This window comes from Manis pentadactyla, chromosome 16 (assembly GCF_030020395.1).
Source record: "Manis pentadactyla isolate mManPen7 chromosome 16, mManPen7.hap1, whole genome shotgun sequence".
In the NCBI taxonomy this organism is placed as follows: Eukaryota; Metazoa; Chordata; class Mammalia; order Pholidota; family Manidae; genus Manis; species Manis pentadactyla.
In genome coordinates, this window is record NC_080034.1 from 30,862,533 (window position 1) to 30,882,231 (window position 19,699).

At 52.7% G+C, this 19,699-nt stretch overlaps 1 protein-coding gene across 2 annotated transcripts in view; it reads left to right on the top strand.

The window, feature by feature from the left end:
* C16H6orf132 (chromosome 16 C6orf132 homolog) overlaps positions 1 to 10,865 on the top strand; it is a 32,802-nt gene extending 21,937 nt beyond the window's left edge. For both annotated transcript variants that reach the window (XM_036927571.2, XM_057493991.1), the window contains 3 exons: positions 2,793 to 2,865; positions 4,935 to 7,968; positions 8,539 to 10,865. In XM_036927571.2, coding sequence (XP_036783466.2) covers positions 2,793 to 2,865; positions 4,935 to 7,968; positions 8,539 to 8,656 — 3,225 coding nt within the window. In that variant the 3' untranslated portion in view covers positions 8,657 to 10,865. The remainder of the gene's footprint in view (positions 1 to 2,792; positions 2,866 to 4,934; positions 7,969 to 8,538) is intronic.
* Positions 10,866 to 19,699: the final 8,834 nt, after the last annotated feature.

Genomic DNA, 19,699 nt, shown 5'->3' on the forward strand with positions numbered 1-19,699 from the left:
ATTTCATCCTCATAATGGCCCTGCAGTAAGAAATATTCTCTCCATTGTATAAATGAAGAAAATGGGTCTCAGTGCTGTGTAGAAAAGATAAGTCAGGGGCCTAGGTTTGCACTCTGGCTCTATTGAGGGATCTGAGATAACATAGGTAAAGCTTTTAGTTTAGTACTGGTATACAGTAGGTGCATAAATGGCAATTTAACATCACCATCACCACTGCTCATCCAGGGTCACTGCCCTGGCTAAATTCAGAGCATGAATGGAATCCAGGACTTTTGATGCTAAATCGCGAAGTCTTTCTACCTTCCAATTATGTTGAAAAGAGTCATCAGAGGTCTCAACCCTGGCTTTTGAAGGCCTGGCCTCCATCTCCTCAAAATCAGTGTACATACCTGATGGAAGTTATCAGACAGTGGTGTGTGCGTGCGCGTGTGTATGTGTGTGTGTGAGCCCATGCACATGCCGCATCTCAGAGTGTCCTGGGAGACACTCCTCAGATAGACTGGCCCTGGCCCTGCCCCCAACTCAGAATCACTGGGTCTGAGAGATGTGACAAACAGCTGTGCAGTAGCCATGTGAATCTAGTTGAAGCAGAGAAAGACAGTGGCTCAAGGCCATTCAGACTTCAGAATTCTTTAAAAACAGAATGAGTTGTTTGTTATCACTAAATGCCCAAAGAGTAATTCTGAGATTGCCCTTGGTAACCCAGTTTCATGGATGCTTCTGAAGCATCTGCATTGAATCCCCCTTCTTTTATTAAGCCATTAGGCCACTCAGTCCAGATAGTTAGCGCCATCAACCCATCAACGACTAACTACTTGGCTTACCAGGTGTCCAACTTCATATTCACATAGGATATGGCCCCTGGGCTCTGAGGGGCAACCACATCTCATTGGTGGAAGTTGTGGAATACCTAGAGAGCAAACCTGAGTCCTGCTTTGTGGTGCTTGGCTGGGGGTTGTTCGGAAGGGTGTCGCTTCAGGGTGGGCTCCTGGGTAATAAAAGCAGCCAACATATACTAGGCTCTCACTACATGCCAGGAGCTAAGTGCTTTTTGTGTATTTTATTATTTATTCCTCACAAGTTCCCTGGACTAGGTAAATTCTGTTTATATCACCATTTGATAGGCAGGGAAACTGAGGCACAGAGCGCTTAAGCAACTGGCACAGTCATCGGACAGCTGGTAGGTAGTAGATCTGGAATGCCAATCCGGGCAGTCTGGCTCCAACACTGATGGTCTTAGCCTCTTCCCCTCTACTATCCTCTGTGAGGGGCTCCACTAATCCTTGAAGAAAGAGATTTTAGAGGCAAAATACCAAGGGGAGGGAGCTCAGCAGACCTGGGTGTGGTAGTCCTGACTGTGACTATAGACAACTTACCACAGGTTTCTGAGCCTCAGCGTCCTCATCTGGTAAATGGGGAGAGCATCTTTCTCAGAGAGTGGCATGACTGAGAGGATGTGTTTAGAGCATAGAGTAAGGGTTATTACTGTCAGAAATGGAGGGTGGAAAGAGGGGCATTTGACCAAAACCCAGCATCAGGGATGAATGTGAACTCTGTGTATGGGTGGAAAGGATGGGGGAAAGAAAGAATGTGGGATGGGTATACCAGGTGAGTGGGAAATAAAAGTTGGCTGAGAAGTACGAGGCCAGGTTGTTGAGGACCTTGAAAGCTATTGTGAAATGCTCTACAGCTCTTCAAAGCACAGGTGTGTGGACTTTATTGACATGTGGAAATGTGTGTTCAGGAAAACAAAATAGAATGCAAAACAGTGTGTACAAACTGACAGCCATGTAAACACATTATGGCCTGTTAAGCTTAGAGATCAGAAGGGTATCTGAAGTGCTATAAATATTCTACTTCACTGCTTTTTATTTATTTATTTTTCTGGAAATACCCAATGAAAACCAGGAGTGAGAAGGAGGCCAGGCTGAGGGGTTTGGCTTTTAACTTGTGGACATCCATGGGGAGTCACGGCATATTTTGTGTGTTCTGTTTTGTTTTGATGGAGATATGATTCACATGCAGCCAATTGTCATTATTTGTGGATTCTGTACTTGCAGATTTGCGTACTCATGAAAATGTATTCATAACCCCCAAAGCACTACACGAGACACTTTACAGACATGTGCAGAGTGGTGAAAAATTTCAGTTGCCTGATGCATATGGTCCCCACTAAGGTGGAACAAGACATTTTGCCTCTTGTTTCAGCCTTCATAGTGTAAATAAATGTCCTTTTCTGTTTAATGTCACGTTTCTTATTTCTTTGCTTTTTGTTGGTAATTTTGCTGTTTTAAAATGGCTCCCGAGCACAGTGCTCTTAAGCGTAAGAAGGCCATGATGTGCCTCGGTGAGAAAATGCATGTGTTAGATAGGCTTTGTTCAGGCTTGAGTTACAGTGCTGTTGGCCATGAGTTCAATGTTAGTGAGTCAACAATACATATTAAATAAGGTGTTTTTAAACAGAAACATACATAAAGCAGTTATGTATTGATCGGTTGGTGAAAATACTGTAGGCCAGGTTTGCAGGAATGTAGTTCTCTATTTCCCTCAGGGCATGGACTAAGTATTGGCTAATTCAGTGTTCCCAGCAACTTTATAGACCATAACTACTTTGAATAAAAAGTCTCAACTGTATCCTAAAGCCTACCCTTTTAAATTAGCCCTTCTATATTTTAGTATATTCCCAAGGTTGTGCCACTGTCACCATCACTGCATTTTCAAGCACAAAATGGTCTCACAAAGCAAGAATTATCTGTCTTTCCCCATTCCCTGGTGTCTCTTCTCTCTTTCAGAGTGCCCAGGAGAACCATGGACTTGCTGTGCCCACCCCTTCTGTCCCAGAAGACTTTGCAGACAAAGTGACAGGTAAGAGGGCCTTGGGCTGTCCATCTTTCTTTCCTACTTAGGCCCAAGCATCCGGCCCACCTCCTGGAGTCCTCAGGCCTTTGGCCACTGGCTGCAGGGGGTGGAAGTTGAGGAGAGCCAGGTTGGCTAAAGCCTGCTTCTAGTAGGGGAGGGCTAGTGAGGGGTCAAGGTCAGAGCAGGAACAAGGGCAGCATGAAGTGGTAGAAAGAACCCTGGAGTTAGACAGACCTGGCTTCGAATCCCACCTCTGGGCAAGTCACTTGACCCCTTGCACCTCTGATCTTCAAATGAGCAGTAGGAAAGGCCATTCCAGTTCTGGGGGAGTAAATGAAATATTGGATAGAACAAAAGTCACTTCTTGTCACACCTCTGCTCAAAACCCACCAGTGACTTTTCATGTCACTCAAAGAAAAGGTTCTTGCCAGGACTGCCAGAGGCTGGCACCACCTGGCCTCATCTGCTCTTTCCTCGTCTCACACCGCTCCAGCCATCCCAGTCTCCTTGCTGCTCCTTTAATACTCAGGCATGTTTCTACCCCGGGGCCTTTGCACTGCAGTGCCCCTGCCTAGACCACTCTTCCCCTCAGCATATGTACAGCTCTCTCCCTCCCTTTTCCCTCGTTGCTCAGATGTCACCTTCTCAGTGAGGTTGTCTCTGACCACCCTATTCAAATTGTACTCCCAGCACCCCTCCTGGGTTTTCCCCCACATTATTCATCATCTAATGTGGCAATAATGTACTTAGGCATTACGTTCACTATCTGCCTCGTTGTCCCATTGAAACATAAGCTCTAGGAGAGCCAGTATTTGGACTATTTTTTGTTTTGTTTTTTACTGCTGTATCCCAGCTCCTAATAAACACTTGGGTGCTCAATGAATGTTAGTCCCTCCCATCCCCAATGACTTCTGTCCTTTGTTTTGAAGTCAGACAGCTAGAAGGAGCTCTTCAGAGCTGCACAATCCCCAGGTTTGTTATACTCTGTGCTAGAAGCAAAGGAGGAGGTGAAGGACAGAGTCCCCTAAGACAGAAGTAGCCAGGACATCCTGGCGGTCTGCAGACTCTATGGAGGGTGGCTGGGGACCGGATCCAAGAAGGGAGGGATGTGAGCTGCTGGGGCCAGGGTTGCTCAGCATTTCTCTAATGCCCAGTTGTCCAGGTCATCTTTCCACGTACTGCCATTCCAGCCAGCAGGCTGGAATCTGTTCCAGAAGTTCTCTGCAAGGTGGAAAGCTGGGTTCTTGGTAGAGCCAGGGTTTTTATAAAGCAGGAGTTGCTCTTACAAATTGCACCCCCCTCACAGGTCTTCCACCCAAATTCCTCACTGAGAGGGTCTCCAGGCCCCTGACCCTGATGCATGACTTCTGTCTCTCTCCCACTATCCCTGTCTTACCTAATCAGAAAAGTTAAGCACAGGTTGTAGTAATCAGAGTGGTTACTATTCACTAAGTGCCTAGCACCCTGATAAGCCCTTTACATGTATTTACATGAATTCTCTTATTTAATCCTCATAACAACTTTATGAGGTAAGTAAGCACTGATATTATGACAATTTTATGGATGATAAAACAGGCTCAGCAAGGTTAATTAGGGCGTCCAAGATCACACATTTGCTAAGTGGTGGAGCTGGGATTTGAACCCTGGTCTTTCTGGCCCCCTGTAAAGAACAGACGGCACATTCAGAGGGAATAACTAAAGAAAGTTTGGTAAAGGGGCCATACAAGGGCGGGACCAAAGTGGACAGTGTCACCCCAGTGCCGTGTCAGTGGGAACTGCGACTCTTCCGGGGCTAGCTGACAGAAGCTCAGAGGGAGCAGGGCAGAGAGCTCTCTGGAGCAAGTGGAGACATTCATTATAGGCCCTAGAGACTGTGCTGGGGAAGGGAAGGGCCTCTTCTCAGGAAGGAGAGGGTCCCTCCCAGGACAACTCAGGGGACTGGGGACATGGCTGCTCCCTTACTAGGTGTTCAGGAGGAAAGGCATGAAACTGGCCATTTCCTCTCTCGGGCGCACACAGACTGGTAAGGCCGGTCTGCCTCGTTACCCCCTCATCTTCCCTCTCCCTTCTTTCAGGCACCGGCTCAATGGTCAACGGCAACCTCCGATTATATAGCTCTGTGGGGGACCTAAGGCCTGGACACTATGGACAGGACCCACTTATCCCGCCACCTCCCCCAGGCCCAGCCCCAAGGCCACCGCCAGACATTTTGCAACCTCAAGGGGAGTCCCCACCACCACCTCCACCTTCCATGGCTCCCCCACCACCTCCCCTGCTGCTGGAACCCCCACCCCTGCCCAGCATGGCCCCAACCCCACCACCAGTATTGGGGGCCCTGTCCCCCCCCTCCACACCCACCCCTCCTGACTTCATTCCCCCTGCCCCACCCTTGGCCTTTCTGGCCCCACCTCCACCCCCTCTGCCAGCCCCAGCACCCCCAGCTCCAGTGTATCCTCACACACTGGGGACTCGCCTCTTTCCCTCTGGGGGTGTCACCAAGTGGAAATCGGAGGCAGCCCTGAACGGCAGGCAGCCAGAGGCCCCCGGGACCAGCCCTCCCCGGAGCCCTGCTGAGCCAAGGGGGAGCCCCCTGGGACATAAGCCAGAGCCCCACCTCACTTTCCCCCGCTCATTCAAGGTGCCTCCCCCAACCCCACTTAGGACATCATCCATCCCAGCTCAGGAAGCAGAGGGGGGTCCTGCAGAGGAAGAAGAGACCATCAAAACAGCCCCCAGTCGACTCCCACTACCTCCCAGCTTCCACATCCGCCCTGTGTCCCAAATCTACCCGGATGGGGCCCCTGAGCCAGAGCACCCCAGGGAGCCCAAGGCTGCAGCACCAGCCAGCCCAAGGGGAGACCAGTCCCCATCCTGGACAAACAAACATGCTGAGACTCCGCCCCCAGCCCCTCCTCTGCCCCCTCCTGCACCCCTGCTCCCTCCACCAGCACCCCCTCTCCCCACAGCTGCCCCTCCTTTGCCTTCTGCTGAGAAGACAGCCTCTTCTCCACCTGCTAGATTTACAAAAAGCCCCCAAATCAGCCTTCCTGCTCCCAAACCCAAACCCAACCCCCCAAGCCCAGAGGACACAGCCTCTTCCGAGCCTGTGGACTGGCGGGATCCCAGCCAGATGGAAAAGCTTCGGAGCGAGCTGGCAGCCTATCTGTGTGGCTCCAGGAGGGAGGACAGAGTCTCCAGTCACAGGCCAGGACTGAGGGCCACCTCTCAGGGGAAGGAGGACAAGGACCCCAGCCCTCGGGAAAAGGAGGCTCTCCCAAGCCTGCCAGGGAAGGAGGTCCCCCTAAGTGTTCCTGAGAAGAGTCCCTGCAGCCTGCCAGAAAAGGAGGCCACCACCGGCCTGACCCTACCCCCCGTGGACTACCTCCCCCAAGACCCCCCAGCTCCCAGTGTCTGGAAGATCCGGAGTGAGCTGGAGGCCCGCCTTTCCTCATCAGCAAAGAAGGAAGCCAAACCAAGCATAGGGTCTCTGCCTCCCAAACCTCGGCTACAAGGGGCAAGAGTTTTTGAAAACAGGGCTGAGAATGGCAAATTCTCGAAGCCGATGGCCAAGAATGTGCCACCTCTGTCTGCCAGCCTCGTGCCAACCACACCATCCAAGACCACTCCAGGGCCAGCAACACCCCCTAAAGCAGAGCCTGGGACAGCCACACCCCCCAAAGTGGCGCCTGGGACAGCCACACCCCCCAAGGTGGTGGCTGGGCCTGCCATGCCACCCGCAGCCACAGTGCCCATCACATCATCCCAGCTGACAGCAGAGAAGAACCTGCTCTCAGCTGGGCAGTGGGAGAAGCCAGAACCTCAAAAACTTGCAGTGCCCTTCCGGCCAATGGCAGAAGAGCGCCCCACAGAGGCCAGTAAGCCTCCTACACAGGGAGCCCTCTTATCTCCAGCACTCCCAGGAAAGATAACCCCCCGAGGAGAAGACAGGACATTTCTCTACAAGCCCCATCGCAGCCAGAACAGCCCCAGCCCAGAGGTTGCTATGGTGATGCCAAGGTTCACCAGAGAAGAGGCTGCAGGATCAGGAGAGCCTGTGAAGGTAAAGGAGCCCCAGGAGCTGCCAGCCAAACCCCCAGCCTCAGCCCAGACTGCTGACAAACTGCTCAGACATCCGGTAACCGGGGAGGTGGTGGAACCAGGCTCCCCGATGGCCCTGCTCCTTGCAGCCAGGCAAAGGGCCCAAAGGGGGAGGCCCGGAGGCACTGCCCTGGGCCGGTCCTCCCTGCCAGGGAGTCTCCGTGGGCACAGCAGCCGGCCAGAGGCAGGCTCTGACAGCATCTTCTACAACGAGGGCCGACCCAACTCCTTCACTGTGGTCCCCAAGTTACCCAAGGAGACTGACGACACCCAGCTGGCTTCAGCAGCACAGCCCACTGTACCCGGTCAGTGGAAGCCCCAGCCCCGCAGAGACCCAGAGGGCACAGCGCCAGGCTGCAGGGACTGCTGGACAAAGGTGGAGCCTCCGGTCCCTATGGCCCGGGAACAACCAGCGTCTTCCAACCCGCCCCAGGGCTGCCTGCTGCCCAGGTCGTCTTCGTCACCCCCTCCTTCCTACAAGCGGGAGGAGGAGGAGGAGAAGTTCAGCTTTGAGCTCATCCCACCGCCGCCCGAGTTCAGCAACGACCCCGAGCCCCCGGCCCCGGCGCTCCAGTATCTGGGGCGCCGGGGATCCCCTCCCCGTAAAAACTTCCCAGACTTGGGGCAGCTCCCGGCCGCGGACTCCGCGGCCTCGGCGCCTCGTGGCACGGCGGGTGCGCGCTATGCCGGGGCCGGGGGCCTGGAGCGCCCCTTGGGCGGCGGCCGTTCGCTCATCAAGAAGCGCCTGTACGTGGGGGAGCCCCACCGCAGCCCCGGGCTGCCCCGCGGCAGCACGGGCCGAAGCCTGAGCTCCCCTAACTGCCTCGGGCCGCCCCCCGGGGGGCCCTTCGCAGCGTCCGGGGGCCCGGAGATGCGGCGTGTCAACTCGGCAGGCCGCCCGCCCCCCAGCGGCCTGCACGCGCGGAGGTCGGCCGTGGAGAGCGCCGGCCGCGGGGAGGCCAAGTACAAAGCGCCGGGCGGCGACTGCGGCTGCGTCCCGCCAGCCGGCAGGTGAGCCCAGGGCGGGCTGATGGAGGGACCCGGGGCGGGAAGCCAGGGGAAGTGCAGCCTCTTCCCTCGGAGCACGCAGGAGCTGACCAGGCAGGCCACGGCCACCTGCCAGGGGACGTTTGGTTTTCTCCCCTCCGGTTCTCAGAGCAGAGAGAGGTGGGAGACAGGCTCCCCTCTTCTCTCTCTCTCCTACCCACTGGAGGCCCAGGGCTTCAGGCTAACTGTGTGTGGTGGGGGAGTGGGAGGGGATGGGGGGATCTGGGTGATCCTTGGATGCAGGGATTTCTCAACAACACAGAGAAGGATCCAGACCCAGGCAAGGAGTGAGGAGCTCTGAGTAGAAGGGTATTAGGCATGTACTCTGACCAGCGGGGCCTCGACAGATTGGGGAGCCCTGTGTCTGGTGATGCAATACTGGTAGACTGGGGGTCCCACCCTGTGCACCAGGACTTGTGTGGCAGATACCATAGCCCTGAGCCACTTCTTCCTCTTGTGCCTTGGGGGAGATGGGAGAGCTACTGGTTAACCAGCTGCAAATATTAACCTCACGTCTCTCCTTCCTGTTCCCAGGTCTCCCCACAATGCCTCCCACTATGGAAGCCCCATCAACACGTTCACTGTGAGGCCTGGGACCCGCCATCCCATCTCCTACACCTACTCAGGGGCCCATTGGAAGGCCCTGTCCTGAGCCCACGTTGCTCTCAGCTCTACTCCAAGGGATCAGATCTGGGCATTTGTTTTTGTAGGGGTAGGGGGGACACAGCAGGCATTAGGCAACCTGACTCAAACATGAGGATTCTGTTCCTCGAACACAGACAGATGGACAATGAGTGAGAAACTGCAGCAAGAGTGGGCTTCTGTCTCCCAAAGCACTGGCATGGCTGTGGACTGCTGATTGAGGTGGGAGGGAAGGAGGGAAGACAGGAGGAACCTCAAAGGCCTGCAGCCTGAGTGTCTGCTCTCTCAAGACTTATTTAAAGCAGTTTTACAAGCAAGCAAGGGGTGGGCCACCAACTCTGAATGGGAACCTATCAGCAAGGCTGCACCCGCCTGCCAGGCATTCACAAAGAGCTGAGGCCCAGCCCCATCTGGGTAGGGGTGCAGGGTACTACAGGTTGATTCTTTAGCCTCCACCAATTGCCACTCCAAGAGGTGATCCTGGGGTTCGTAGCATAAATGCCACAGGAGGTGGAACCAGGAATATGCAAACAGAACATTTAGAGAAGTTTGCATGGGCCAAAGGTGGGGGTGGGGGTACTGATGGTTCATTTCTCCCTGGCTCTGGCCATTAGCTACAGGGAAGCCTAAAGAGAAAAGTCTTGTCAAGTTTGGGCCAGGAGACAAAAGACTAAGACTTGCTTTTCTACTCAGACCCAGGCAGCCATGATTTGGGGGATTGGACCCAAGGAGCCAGAAGGCCTGGGGCTTGACACCAAGGTCCGTACATAGCCAGGACCCATTTGAGTTTGGACGGGGCATCATTCCCAACCCCCCCTCCCAACCCTGCTAACTACCCCAATACTATTGAGGCTTTGAAATATGTAGTCGAGGTGTTGGAAGGCCTAGGAGGGTGGGAGGCAGGTGAGATGGGGATAGAGGTCTGAGAGATGTTTGCTACCAACAGGGAACGTGTTTTGGAAAGTCAAGAGCAGTAGCTCAGAGCAAGGGACACCTATTGGTAGGGTGACCGTTCATGCTTTGCCTGGCGTTCCAGATTTATGCCTGTTTGCCAGTGAGTCAGACCCCCTTTCATGTTAAAAAAAAGTCCTGGTTTGGATGATGTATGGTTGCCACAGATATCAGAAAACAATATTCCTTGGTCTGTCTGCCCGGCTGCCTCGGTAAGGAGGAAGGACAGGGAGTGACCCACCTCAGGAGCAGGCCTATAGAGGCAGCCAGGAAGAAGCTGCCTTTGAGGGCAAGATGCTGGGCCTTTAGGATTTGAGGTAACCAGCCGAAGTCCCAGGCTGTGGGGGCAGCAGGTGAAGCACTTCAGGGGAAGAGTCCAGGAGTGGGCAGGTGCCCTGATGTGGCAGGCTCCAGTTACCTGCATTTAAGAGGTAGACATCTCCCCCAGCACCAGCCCTGGCCTCTCTCTATATATATGTATTTTCTATACACTGTTTTATAGAAGAGTTCACTACTTTATCTGCTATGTTGAGGCTTGAGAGATGGGATGTGGACTCCCTGCTGTATATTGCTCTGGCGTAGGTGGGGAAGGACTGGCTTTCCCTCAGCTTAGGAAATAAACCAGTCAGTTTGGGCTGGCCTCCAGCTCTGTGGCTGTGGACTGATGACTCGAAGTTACCAGGGTGTGATGCGAGGTTGGGAGAGCGCAGCTGGGGAAGGCAGAGCACAGGGTGGGAGCCATTTCGCTGGGCCCAAACTTTCTCTTCTGACCCTTAGGTTCTCTTGTTCCCCAGAGCTTTCAAGGGGAAGGAGCAGAGCTGAAGTCTGGTATTAACAAACTGTCCTTAAGCAAGTCTTTCTGACTCTTGGAACCTCAGTTTCTTCCATACAAGGAGCCCATAATGCTGTTGTGAAGATTAAAGACAGTCATACATTCAACAAGTATTTTAAGTGACTACTAGGTCACAGTCCCTGTGCTTAGCATGGCTGTACAACAATCAACAGACACAACTGCCCATGTCTAGTGGAGAAAAAAGAATAAAAAGAACACACAGAAACATCGTGTATTATAATATATGTTAGCAAGGAACGGAACGGTGAGTGTGAGAAAAACTGGAGGCTGGGGGAGAAGAGTGGATTTACTTTAACCTGGTGGTCAGAGAAGGCCTGGAAGTGATGGCATTTATACTGATTTAGGCAGAGCATTCCCCTCCATGTCCAGCACTCTGTCATTGCTCAATAAATTGCATTTTGGGGTAATGACTGCATTTGCGTGGGGCGTTTCAGTTTTCCATGAAGCTTTGACATGGCATCTTCAACTTTTCCCAGAGAGGAAACAACTAGAGAAGTCCTCACAGGCAGCGCCAGAGTTGAGTTCCTCCCCTAAGTCTTTTGTGGGGGCTTGCTGGGAAAGGGAGAGAGGGAAGGTGACTCACTTAGTCAGCAACCTGTGCTTCCAGGAAGGGCCTCCCGGGCCTCTCCCATCCTGGGGCTTCCTCGTTCTCCTGTCACTTACAGTTCCCTGCCCGCTGCAGTGGTGCCCTCATTCTGATGACAGTGACGATAGGAGCCCTGACTCCTGGGGAACTTGGAGCCCTGCCTCTGGCTACTTGTCCCTCCCTGGCCCCTCCTAACTCTCCTTTGCCCTCTCCCGACATGGGGGAACATTGGGAATAGAGGGTGGGGGATCAGGGCTCCATGGCTAGCTTTGTCTCTGACAATATGTGGGTCTCGACTAACTCCTCTAAAAAGCGACGGGGATGGACTTGTCCTATGTGTGGTCTTAAACTTTGCTGGGTCCCAGACCTCTTGAAGCAGCTGATGAGAGCTGTGGGTCCTCACCCCAGAGTAATGCCCCACATGGATTTTCCCACATTGTTTCGGCACTCCACAGATTCCCCCCAAATTGGGCTCCATGGACTTAACGGTGAAAACTGATGGTATAACTACCAACATTTACTTAATCTTGAGGGTTTAGAAAGTTCATTCATTCCCCCGTTTATTCATGACAGTCCTCTAAAATGTGCCGGCCTCCAAATGCCCCAAATTCCATTTTGTAAATGAGGAAATTAAGACTCCAAGAAAAAAAGTGAATGGCTCAGAAGAGCCCAGCTGCCTCCACACTCTGCAAACTTCATCACTGCCGCCTCCCTTAGCTGCAGCTGCTGTTACCCTTTCACCCTTTGTCCAGACATAAGGCCCCCAAACTTCATATCCTTTTATCAGAGTAGGGACGGGGGAGGGCAGAGGAGGGTAAAGCTAACCGGGAGCCAGAAAAGGTTAATGGATGTGGGTAGCATGGGTGTTCCCGAATCAGGTCGGCCACACCTTGGTTTCTGGAGCCTCCCAGCTGCTCCCTGGGCATGGCCCAAGCCCCAGCAGCCAGAACCCCACCTCTCCGGGGAGGCCCAGCCTGGCCCAAGCAGCAGCTGCGGCAGGTCCTGGGCAGGCTGTGCTGGAAGCCCGGGGCCTGTGGTTAGCACTGTGTGAGGGGCCCTGAGAACTCCAGCATGGCGCTCAGCCTTCCTCAGGGCCCCACTTACTACAGGAGAGGGGCTGCTCTCCCTCCCGGTGAGCCTTACGCTCCTATCTGCGGAAGCTGCAGGACAGGTGAGTTCGGACCCTGGAGGTGTGAGGGAGAGGCTACCTCAGCGCTGAGCCTGCCCCTGCCTGCCCACCCCACCTGCCGGCCCTGTGGCTACTTTCATCTCCACAGCTCCAAGGCAATGCTGGCGTCCCGTCATTCGTCAGCTGTGCAGGGTGGGTGGCCACTGATGGCAGGCAGAGAACCTGGGCCCCCTTGCTCCAAGGATGGCCAGCTGCTGCAGACCTGCTGGTGGGGCCTCTGGGGGGATTTGGCCAGGAAGGCTAGAGAAGGTGCACTTCTGGGAGAGGAACAAAGCAAGCCCAGGGCAATGCGTATGAATGCGCCCTCATTTTCAGGGCTAATCCTGTGCTCCTAGCCCAGTTCTCAGAGCACTAGAGGCTTCCTTGACCTTTGGTACAGACAAGCCGCTCACCCTCCTACTGTGGAGCCCTGGCTTCTGAGCGGCTCCAGGAGCACTCTGTACTCTGATTGGCTCCTGTCTTCCTGGCTGGCTCCCTTCCTCCACCAGGGCTCTGCGTCCAGGCTTTGTCTTCCGAAGTCTTCCTTCTCTATAGCTTCTCTGGAGAACTGAGTTTCACCCCTTCTCAGCTGCACCCAAGCACCACATTTCTAACTTGAAAGTACCCCCCTGGACATTTCCATAAAGATGTCTAGTCAGCCACTCAAATCAGCTCCCCCAAAAGAGGTTATTCTGCCCTTACTAACTTCCCACATAATGGGAGCCCAGAACAGCCAGACCAATGGCCCCAAACCCCTAAATACTCATTCTTGCCTCATTGCTTCTGTCCCTCTACTTCCTCACGGCTGACTCACCCTTCAAGGCCCAGCTTAAATCAAAGCTCTATGCGGCTCAGGGACCCCTCCCTCCACACCTTTGCACCCTTGTCCCTTGCTGGTTCTACCTCATCATTCAGGCTCAGCTCAGTCACCCTGCACCTGCTAGGCCATGCCAGCTCCATGCTAAAGACTCCATGGCCCCCTGGCCCCCCTGTCATTAGTGTTACTTGCCCCACATCTTCCCCAAGCAGCTTGTAAGCTCCACTGCCTGTCTTACTCATCACGGTCTCCCCCGCCTCTAGTTCTGCTTCTGCACTAGCAGACACTGAATGCGTGTGTGTTGAATGAATACATGTTAGTATTTAATGAAATACTGTCAAGCACTATTTAATTTCCTTGAGGGACAAGACCATTCCCTCATGGACCTATGATCACATAACCCTCTGGTTTCGAGATGTGTGTAACCTGATCTTTGCTGAGGTTCTCAGCTGCACAAGGTTATGGTTTTAGGGATGAACCTCTCAGGTTTCATCATGAAGGTGTCAGGATGCCGTGCAGGGGCTCCTGCCTGGTGGGCTGAAACACTGCCTGCTGAGTGGAGGCAGGAGCTGGGAGGGGGGTGTACCAGGTGGGGTTGCTCTGCTCCTTCTAAAGGGCTAGGGTGCGGGGTCTCAGGCAGCCCCCTTATCAGGTCAGGGTCTGTGCACCCTGGGAGTGAGCCAGCCGCCCAGGGCCACCAGCCCCAACCATCTAAGTGAGCTCCCCTTCATGGTCTGTGTTGGCCTCCCCTTTGATCTCCCTTAGTCCTCAGCAACGGTATTTGCTGTTCCTGCCCATCCTACCTGTGCTACAGGGACCAAGGGGAAACCTGCCACATGTGGACAGAGAATGAGAAGCACCAGGGCGACAGAGCCAGTCAGGACCCACCTGATATCTGCCCCTCCTTGCCAAGAACCCTCCCTTCTGGAAGCCCTCCCTCCCAAGGAAAGCCTTAGTGTTCTGGGTCTTGTTTCATTAAACAGTTTGCTCCCCAGCCAGGGTTCTCAAGGCCTGGGAGGGATCTAAGCACAGGGTGCAGACCCAACAGACTTGCTGCCTTCAATGTCTTCCACTCCAGTGTACCTCAGGAGCAGGATGTAGCCAGCACCCGATCTGTGGGACGCTCCCTTCTCATTCCTGACAACGGGATTCTTCCTTCTCATCTTCCACAGACTAGGCCTCCCCACTGCTTTCCTCTTCCCTCACTGCAGAAGTACATCTGCCACTTCTTTTCATTGTTACATAGTTTGTTTTCTGAGCCAACCCGAGAGGGCTTGGTAGGCTTCTGCTTTCTCTCCCCCTCTCCCTCATTCGCTCTCCCTTCCTCTCCCCCCACCCTCTCTACTACCCTATGTTTCCTGCCTTTTGGCTCAACACTTTCTAGCATTTGTTCCAAATACCTAAGGGCAGCACAAAACTCCATTAATTCAATTCAACACTGCTAGGGGGATGCTACTCAGTACAAGCTGAGGAGCCACGTAAAAGGCTCACAGCTGAGTACACGACACATGCGCACACGCACACACACACACTCAACTGGAATATAAAGCAGGAGAATACAAAGTTCTCCCACCCAGGAGAGCTGGGTGGCCACATGAGCAGGAGACCACCTGGGACACCATTGTCCTAGCACCAGGGTTGGCCCCTCTTGCTGGCCTGTGACCAGGTCAAGGCTGCGGTCGCCCCTGAGGCCCCAGGGGGAGCACGTGCACGAGTAGGGGAGAGGAAGGAGGGCTGCCATTTGCTTGCTTGCTTTTCCTGTAGTGTCCGGCACCCAGACCCACGGCAGGAGTACCTGTTATTGCTGACTCAAACACACACCGTGCTGTTATCTTTTGGCCATTTAAAGTTGCCCGTGACATTCACTTTAACCTGATTTCTTCAGGGAGAGTGGAGGGGAGAGAGGAGAGGACATCTGTATAACTTTCCGTGGTGTCCAGCGCTGCGGTCCTTGCTCCTGGGTCTCGCCCTGAGTCCCTGGGTGTGATCCCTGCGTGTGCACAACTGCAACCAGCAGGTGGCGCTCTGATCACAGATGCCTGACCTCAAGCCCCGCAAGTGGAGCTCAGGTTCAGATCCAGACGCAGCAGAAGTTGACACAGCTCCTCCTAGAGGGCAGGCACACAGCTAAGTGCTCTCCGGTACACCAATAATTCTCAAATTTGAGCCCTGGAGGACTTGTCAAAACACAGACTCCTGGGACTGTTCCCAGTGCTCCTGATTCAGTGGGTTTGGGTGGGGCCTGAGAATTCACATTTCTGACAAGTTCCCAGGTGGGGCTGCCAGTCCTGTTGGCCCAGGGACCACACTCTGAGAACTGCTGCTGTGCTGTATCCCATTTAATCATCCAGCCCCACTCTGGGTAGGCAGTACCACTCCCAGCTTACCAATAAAGTCCCAACAGGCCAAGTGACCTTGCGTAGGCCACAGGGCTGGAGTAACTGTGAGGAGACGAACTGTGCACGCTGCCCCTGCCCTCCGCCTCACAGGCAGCGTGACTGGGGTGGGTGTGACAGCGCCTCTCTGGATTCGGTTTCAGGGGGACACAGTAAGAAGAGATTGCAGGCTTAGGACAAACAGGGTACCAGGAGTTGGGCAGGGGCACTGTTAGGCTGGGAGTAATTCCTTGGGGGTCCATTGTATTTTAAAAGCACTTTTGCTTCTATTTAAATCTGTCCTCATAACACTGGCCAATAAGCATTCACACTGCCACCCTGATCCCTTTCCCTTTGCAGGATGGAAGCTCTGGCCGCCCCTGTGGCTTGAGAGAGTGCAGCTGCCTGCTCCCATCAGAGCTCCTCCCCGGGACCATCCCTTCCACCAGAGTACCTTCCCACCCACAGTCATGCCTGCTCCCTGGGGGCAGCCTACATTTCCCACAGGTCCCTCCCCCCAACCCAGGACAACTCAGAGGGTCATCACACCCCTCAGGATTCCCCATGGCCTCTATTGCAAATGCAGGCAGTGCAGCTTCTCCCTCTGCCCTGCCCTCTTCCTTGCCTTCCCTTCCCCCACGGGTGTGCATCTGGAAGGCACTCCCAAGTGAACTTCCTGCACACAAATCTCAGTCTCCCAGGGAACCTGTCCTGCAACAACTTGTTATATACCAGGCAATGTTCTAAGCATTTACACATATTATTTCATGTGATCCTCCCAAAGGCCCTAGGAAGTAGGTATTTTTGTTATCCTCAGTTTATGGATAAGAAATGGAGGAACAGAAAGGCTAAGTAACTTGCCCAAGGTCACAGAGCTAGCAAGGGGCAGAGCCAGGATTCTTAGGCAAGTGCTGAGACTCTGGAGTGCTGAATACTACATAACACTGTCTTCTAGAACATTTCTGTGGTCTACGCTTAGGGAAATGAAACAATAGAAATAGCTGAAGATATATTCTGATTTGCATGGGGTAAAAATCTCTGCTGCCCCCAGTTCTTTCCCACCAGCCTCTTGCCTGCACATGCAACCCTGGTGCCTAATTTTAGCTCAGTGGTTGTCATCTGGGGGCAATTTTTCTCCTGAGAGGACGTTTGGCAAAGTCTGAGGACTTTTAGTTGTCTACCTGGGGGGATCCAAGGGCATTTAGTATATGAAGGTCAGGGATGCTACTAAATGTCCTACGAAGTACATGGCAGCACCCTCCTCAATCCAGCCCAAAATGTGAAGCTGAGAAACCCTGCAATCTACTAGGTTCAGCTCTGTCTCCCTGAAGTCCCAATGTGATGGCCACTTGGGAGTAGGCTTTGGTCAAGTGGGTCTGAGATGCTTGAGCACGGGGGTGGTGAGAGGGTTTGGGAGGCAAACTTCCTACTTTGCAATCCTTGAAGAACAAGTATTATCCCAGTTTAACAGGTGGGGAAACTGGAACACCAAGAAGTCACATGAGTGGTGAGAAAGAGAGAGACCTAGTGGCCCTGGAGACTCCCTCTCCCTCTTTCATAAGCTAACAGGTCAGCTCAGCAGGCCTGAGTTGGTTCAAGGAAAAATCACAAGGCTACAGGACCCCACATGATCCATTCATCCCTCACCTCTGACTTAACCCTTGTTACTCTGTTTCCACTTCAAGCTGGCCACACCGTACCCCTTAACATGCTAAGTCCACTCCTGCCTCAGGGCCTTTACACTTGCTGTTTCTTCATCCTGAAGGCTTTTTCCAGCTACCTGGTCTCATTCCAAATGTTATCGTCTTGGGGAAGCCAAACCTTTCTAACTATTCGATAAAAAGGCAATACCTTTCCTCCTTCCTACTCTGATCACCTTGCTTTATTTTTTTCCTTGGTACTTATCACCATCTGACGTACACGATATTTATTTGTTTATCCCTGGGCCTCTTCCTCCTTACCCCCAAACTGATTTGTTTACTATCATTTCTACTGGTCCTGCTTTTTAAATATTATGTATTTTTATCATTTATTGTTTTTGTTATAAGCTGCCATAATCCACTGCAGGATAAAAGGAACTGGCTCATGACCGCCTGGTTCATGGAGGAACCATTCATTAGACTAGTCCTTCTAATATTTTTCTGCCAAGATTTCCAAATAGCAAAGTGGACAAACATGCTGTCCCACCTCCTCAAGCTTTAGGAGCAAAGCCTGAAACTGCCATTAAAAAGCAAAATTTCCTTGAAGTTTTACTTTTTATGAATATTTTTTTTTCATTTTATTTCCTAATGTATTTATACTTAGTCAACTATAAAACTTCTTCCTCAAAGTTTTTAAGTAAAAATAACTCCGCCAACCAGGTACCTCAGGTGACAAGCGGCAGCTGAGCCATTCCGCCGATCTGGGGTCCCAGGGCTCCCGGTGCTGCCCCACACTGCGCCTGCCTCCAGGGGACTCACAGTGGACATTATCCGGCAGCTCTGTGCCCTTAGCTTCCTGCAGGGATAGGGTTTGTTAACTCTTTGCTCCTATCAGGCTGAACCTAACAATGGGCTTTATTTCTGAATACGGGTGAATGGAAGAAGCCAGGATGTAGAAAAAAAGAAGATGACGGTGGGAGCTGGACAGAGGGGCTGGATGGCTGGACAGATGCTCCAATGGGGAGTGGGCCTGAGCTACTGTCAGGGCCCACGGGTGGGTGAGGGGGGGAAGACTCAAGGGTAGTGATGGCTCCTACAGGCCTCAGAGCGGAGTTTGCTCAGGCTTAGCTGTCTTCTGACAGCAAAAATCTCTACAGTGTCCAGGCCCAGGATGTTTCTAGGGCTGCTCTCTCCTGGGGTGCTCAGGGTGCTCATGCACACTTTCAAAAGAGGGCAGAGCTAGGAGCTTATCAGTGCTAACATTGGAAACAAAGGTCAAGAACACAGCCCTCCCATTTCACTCTCGCCTCTCCCTCCCCCGAGGCATCTATGAAACCCAGTGAAAGGGCAGGCCACGACCTCACTAACACTTCCTGTGTCCTTATGTCACTTTCACCCTCAGGATAAGTGCTTGGCCCCTGCCTACCATCAGGTGACCACATTTCTTCGGGGAGGGGAAAGTTACTCCCCTGGGAATAAGGTCAATACCAGCCGTGAGTGTCACACATATCATCTCTGATACTGAGAGCAGGGACATGGGACAAGGGTGATGCCATTGTAAACTCTACTTAGCATACGAAAAAGGCCCAGTTTATTCTTTAACTTAATCTATATGCTGTTCTTCCTTTCTTCCAGCCCTTTAATCAATTAAGTAACTGTAACCAGGACTAGAGACAGACCTCCATAGTGTCAGTGAACCTACGTGGGTTAAGACTGCTAAGATCTGGATCAACACGGTCACCTAAATAACCCTATTCTTAAGACAAAATTTCAAAGGAATTGTTAATCACCTGTGTACATCATGCCTTATACCAACCCCTACCCAAAAGGCCCTATAAACCCCAAGCCCTAAACACTTAAGCACACCTTGTCTCTGAGGGGGCCCACCCTCCCCTCTGAGTGTGCACTGACTTACCAAATAAATTTTCTTGTTGCATAAGCCTGTTGTACTTCATCTATGAACTCTTTCATGATAAAGACAAGAACTCACGGACCTCCACCTCCAGTAGTGCCTTTGTCAGTTTTGTAGTCTTAACACAATCCTTTTTTTCTGTCCCTGTTTTATTCCAGACCAGTAGGGAATATAATTACATTCCATCCAGCGCTCTGCAGTTCTCCCAGCGTCTGGTGTGGTAGGGATATCATCCCCAGGCCGTGCAGATCAAGTGGACACTGAGCACCAGGTGTCCCAGGCTTTAGGAGCTGGTCAGGGATCTGCCCTACATCAAGCAGGAGTTCCATGAACTTCCCTTTCCTCCCTCTGCTCTTCCTTGCTCTCTACTGCCTGCAGCACCTGACATTCACTTCTACTTTTGCTTTAATGAATCCCTTTCTTGCTGGCATTTGTTTGACCTGATTGAGAATTCTTTCCTGATCAGAGTCAAGAACCCTCCCCTGCCTGGGCTGAGGTTTCACCTAGCGTGCAGGGAAAGACATCCCCAGACACCCTGCCCTCCAACAATATCACATCTCTCTAATACCTTTGCAGCATTAGCCCACTTTATGGATGAGGAAGGTGAGATTCAGGGCAACTCAGTCACTTGAAGTTACTCAAGTTGTGTGCCTGGGACTGACGGGGCTCCAAAGGCAGTCACCATTTCACCCCATCACCACACTCAGCCAGTAGAGGCAGGAAGGGAGTAAGAATCTCAAATCAACAAAAA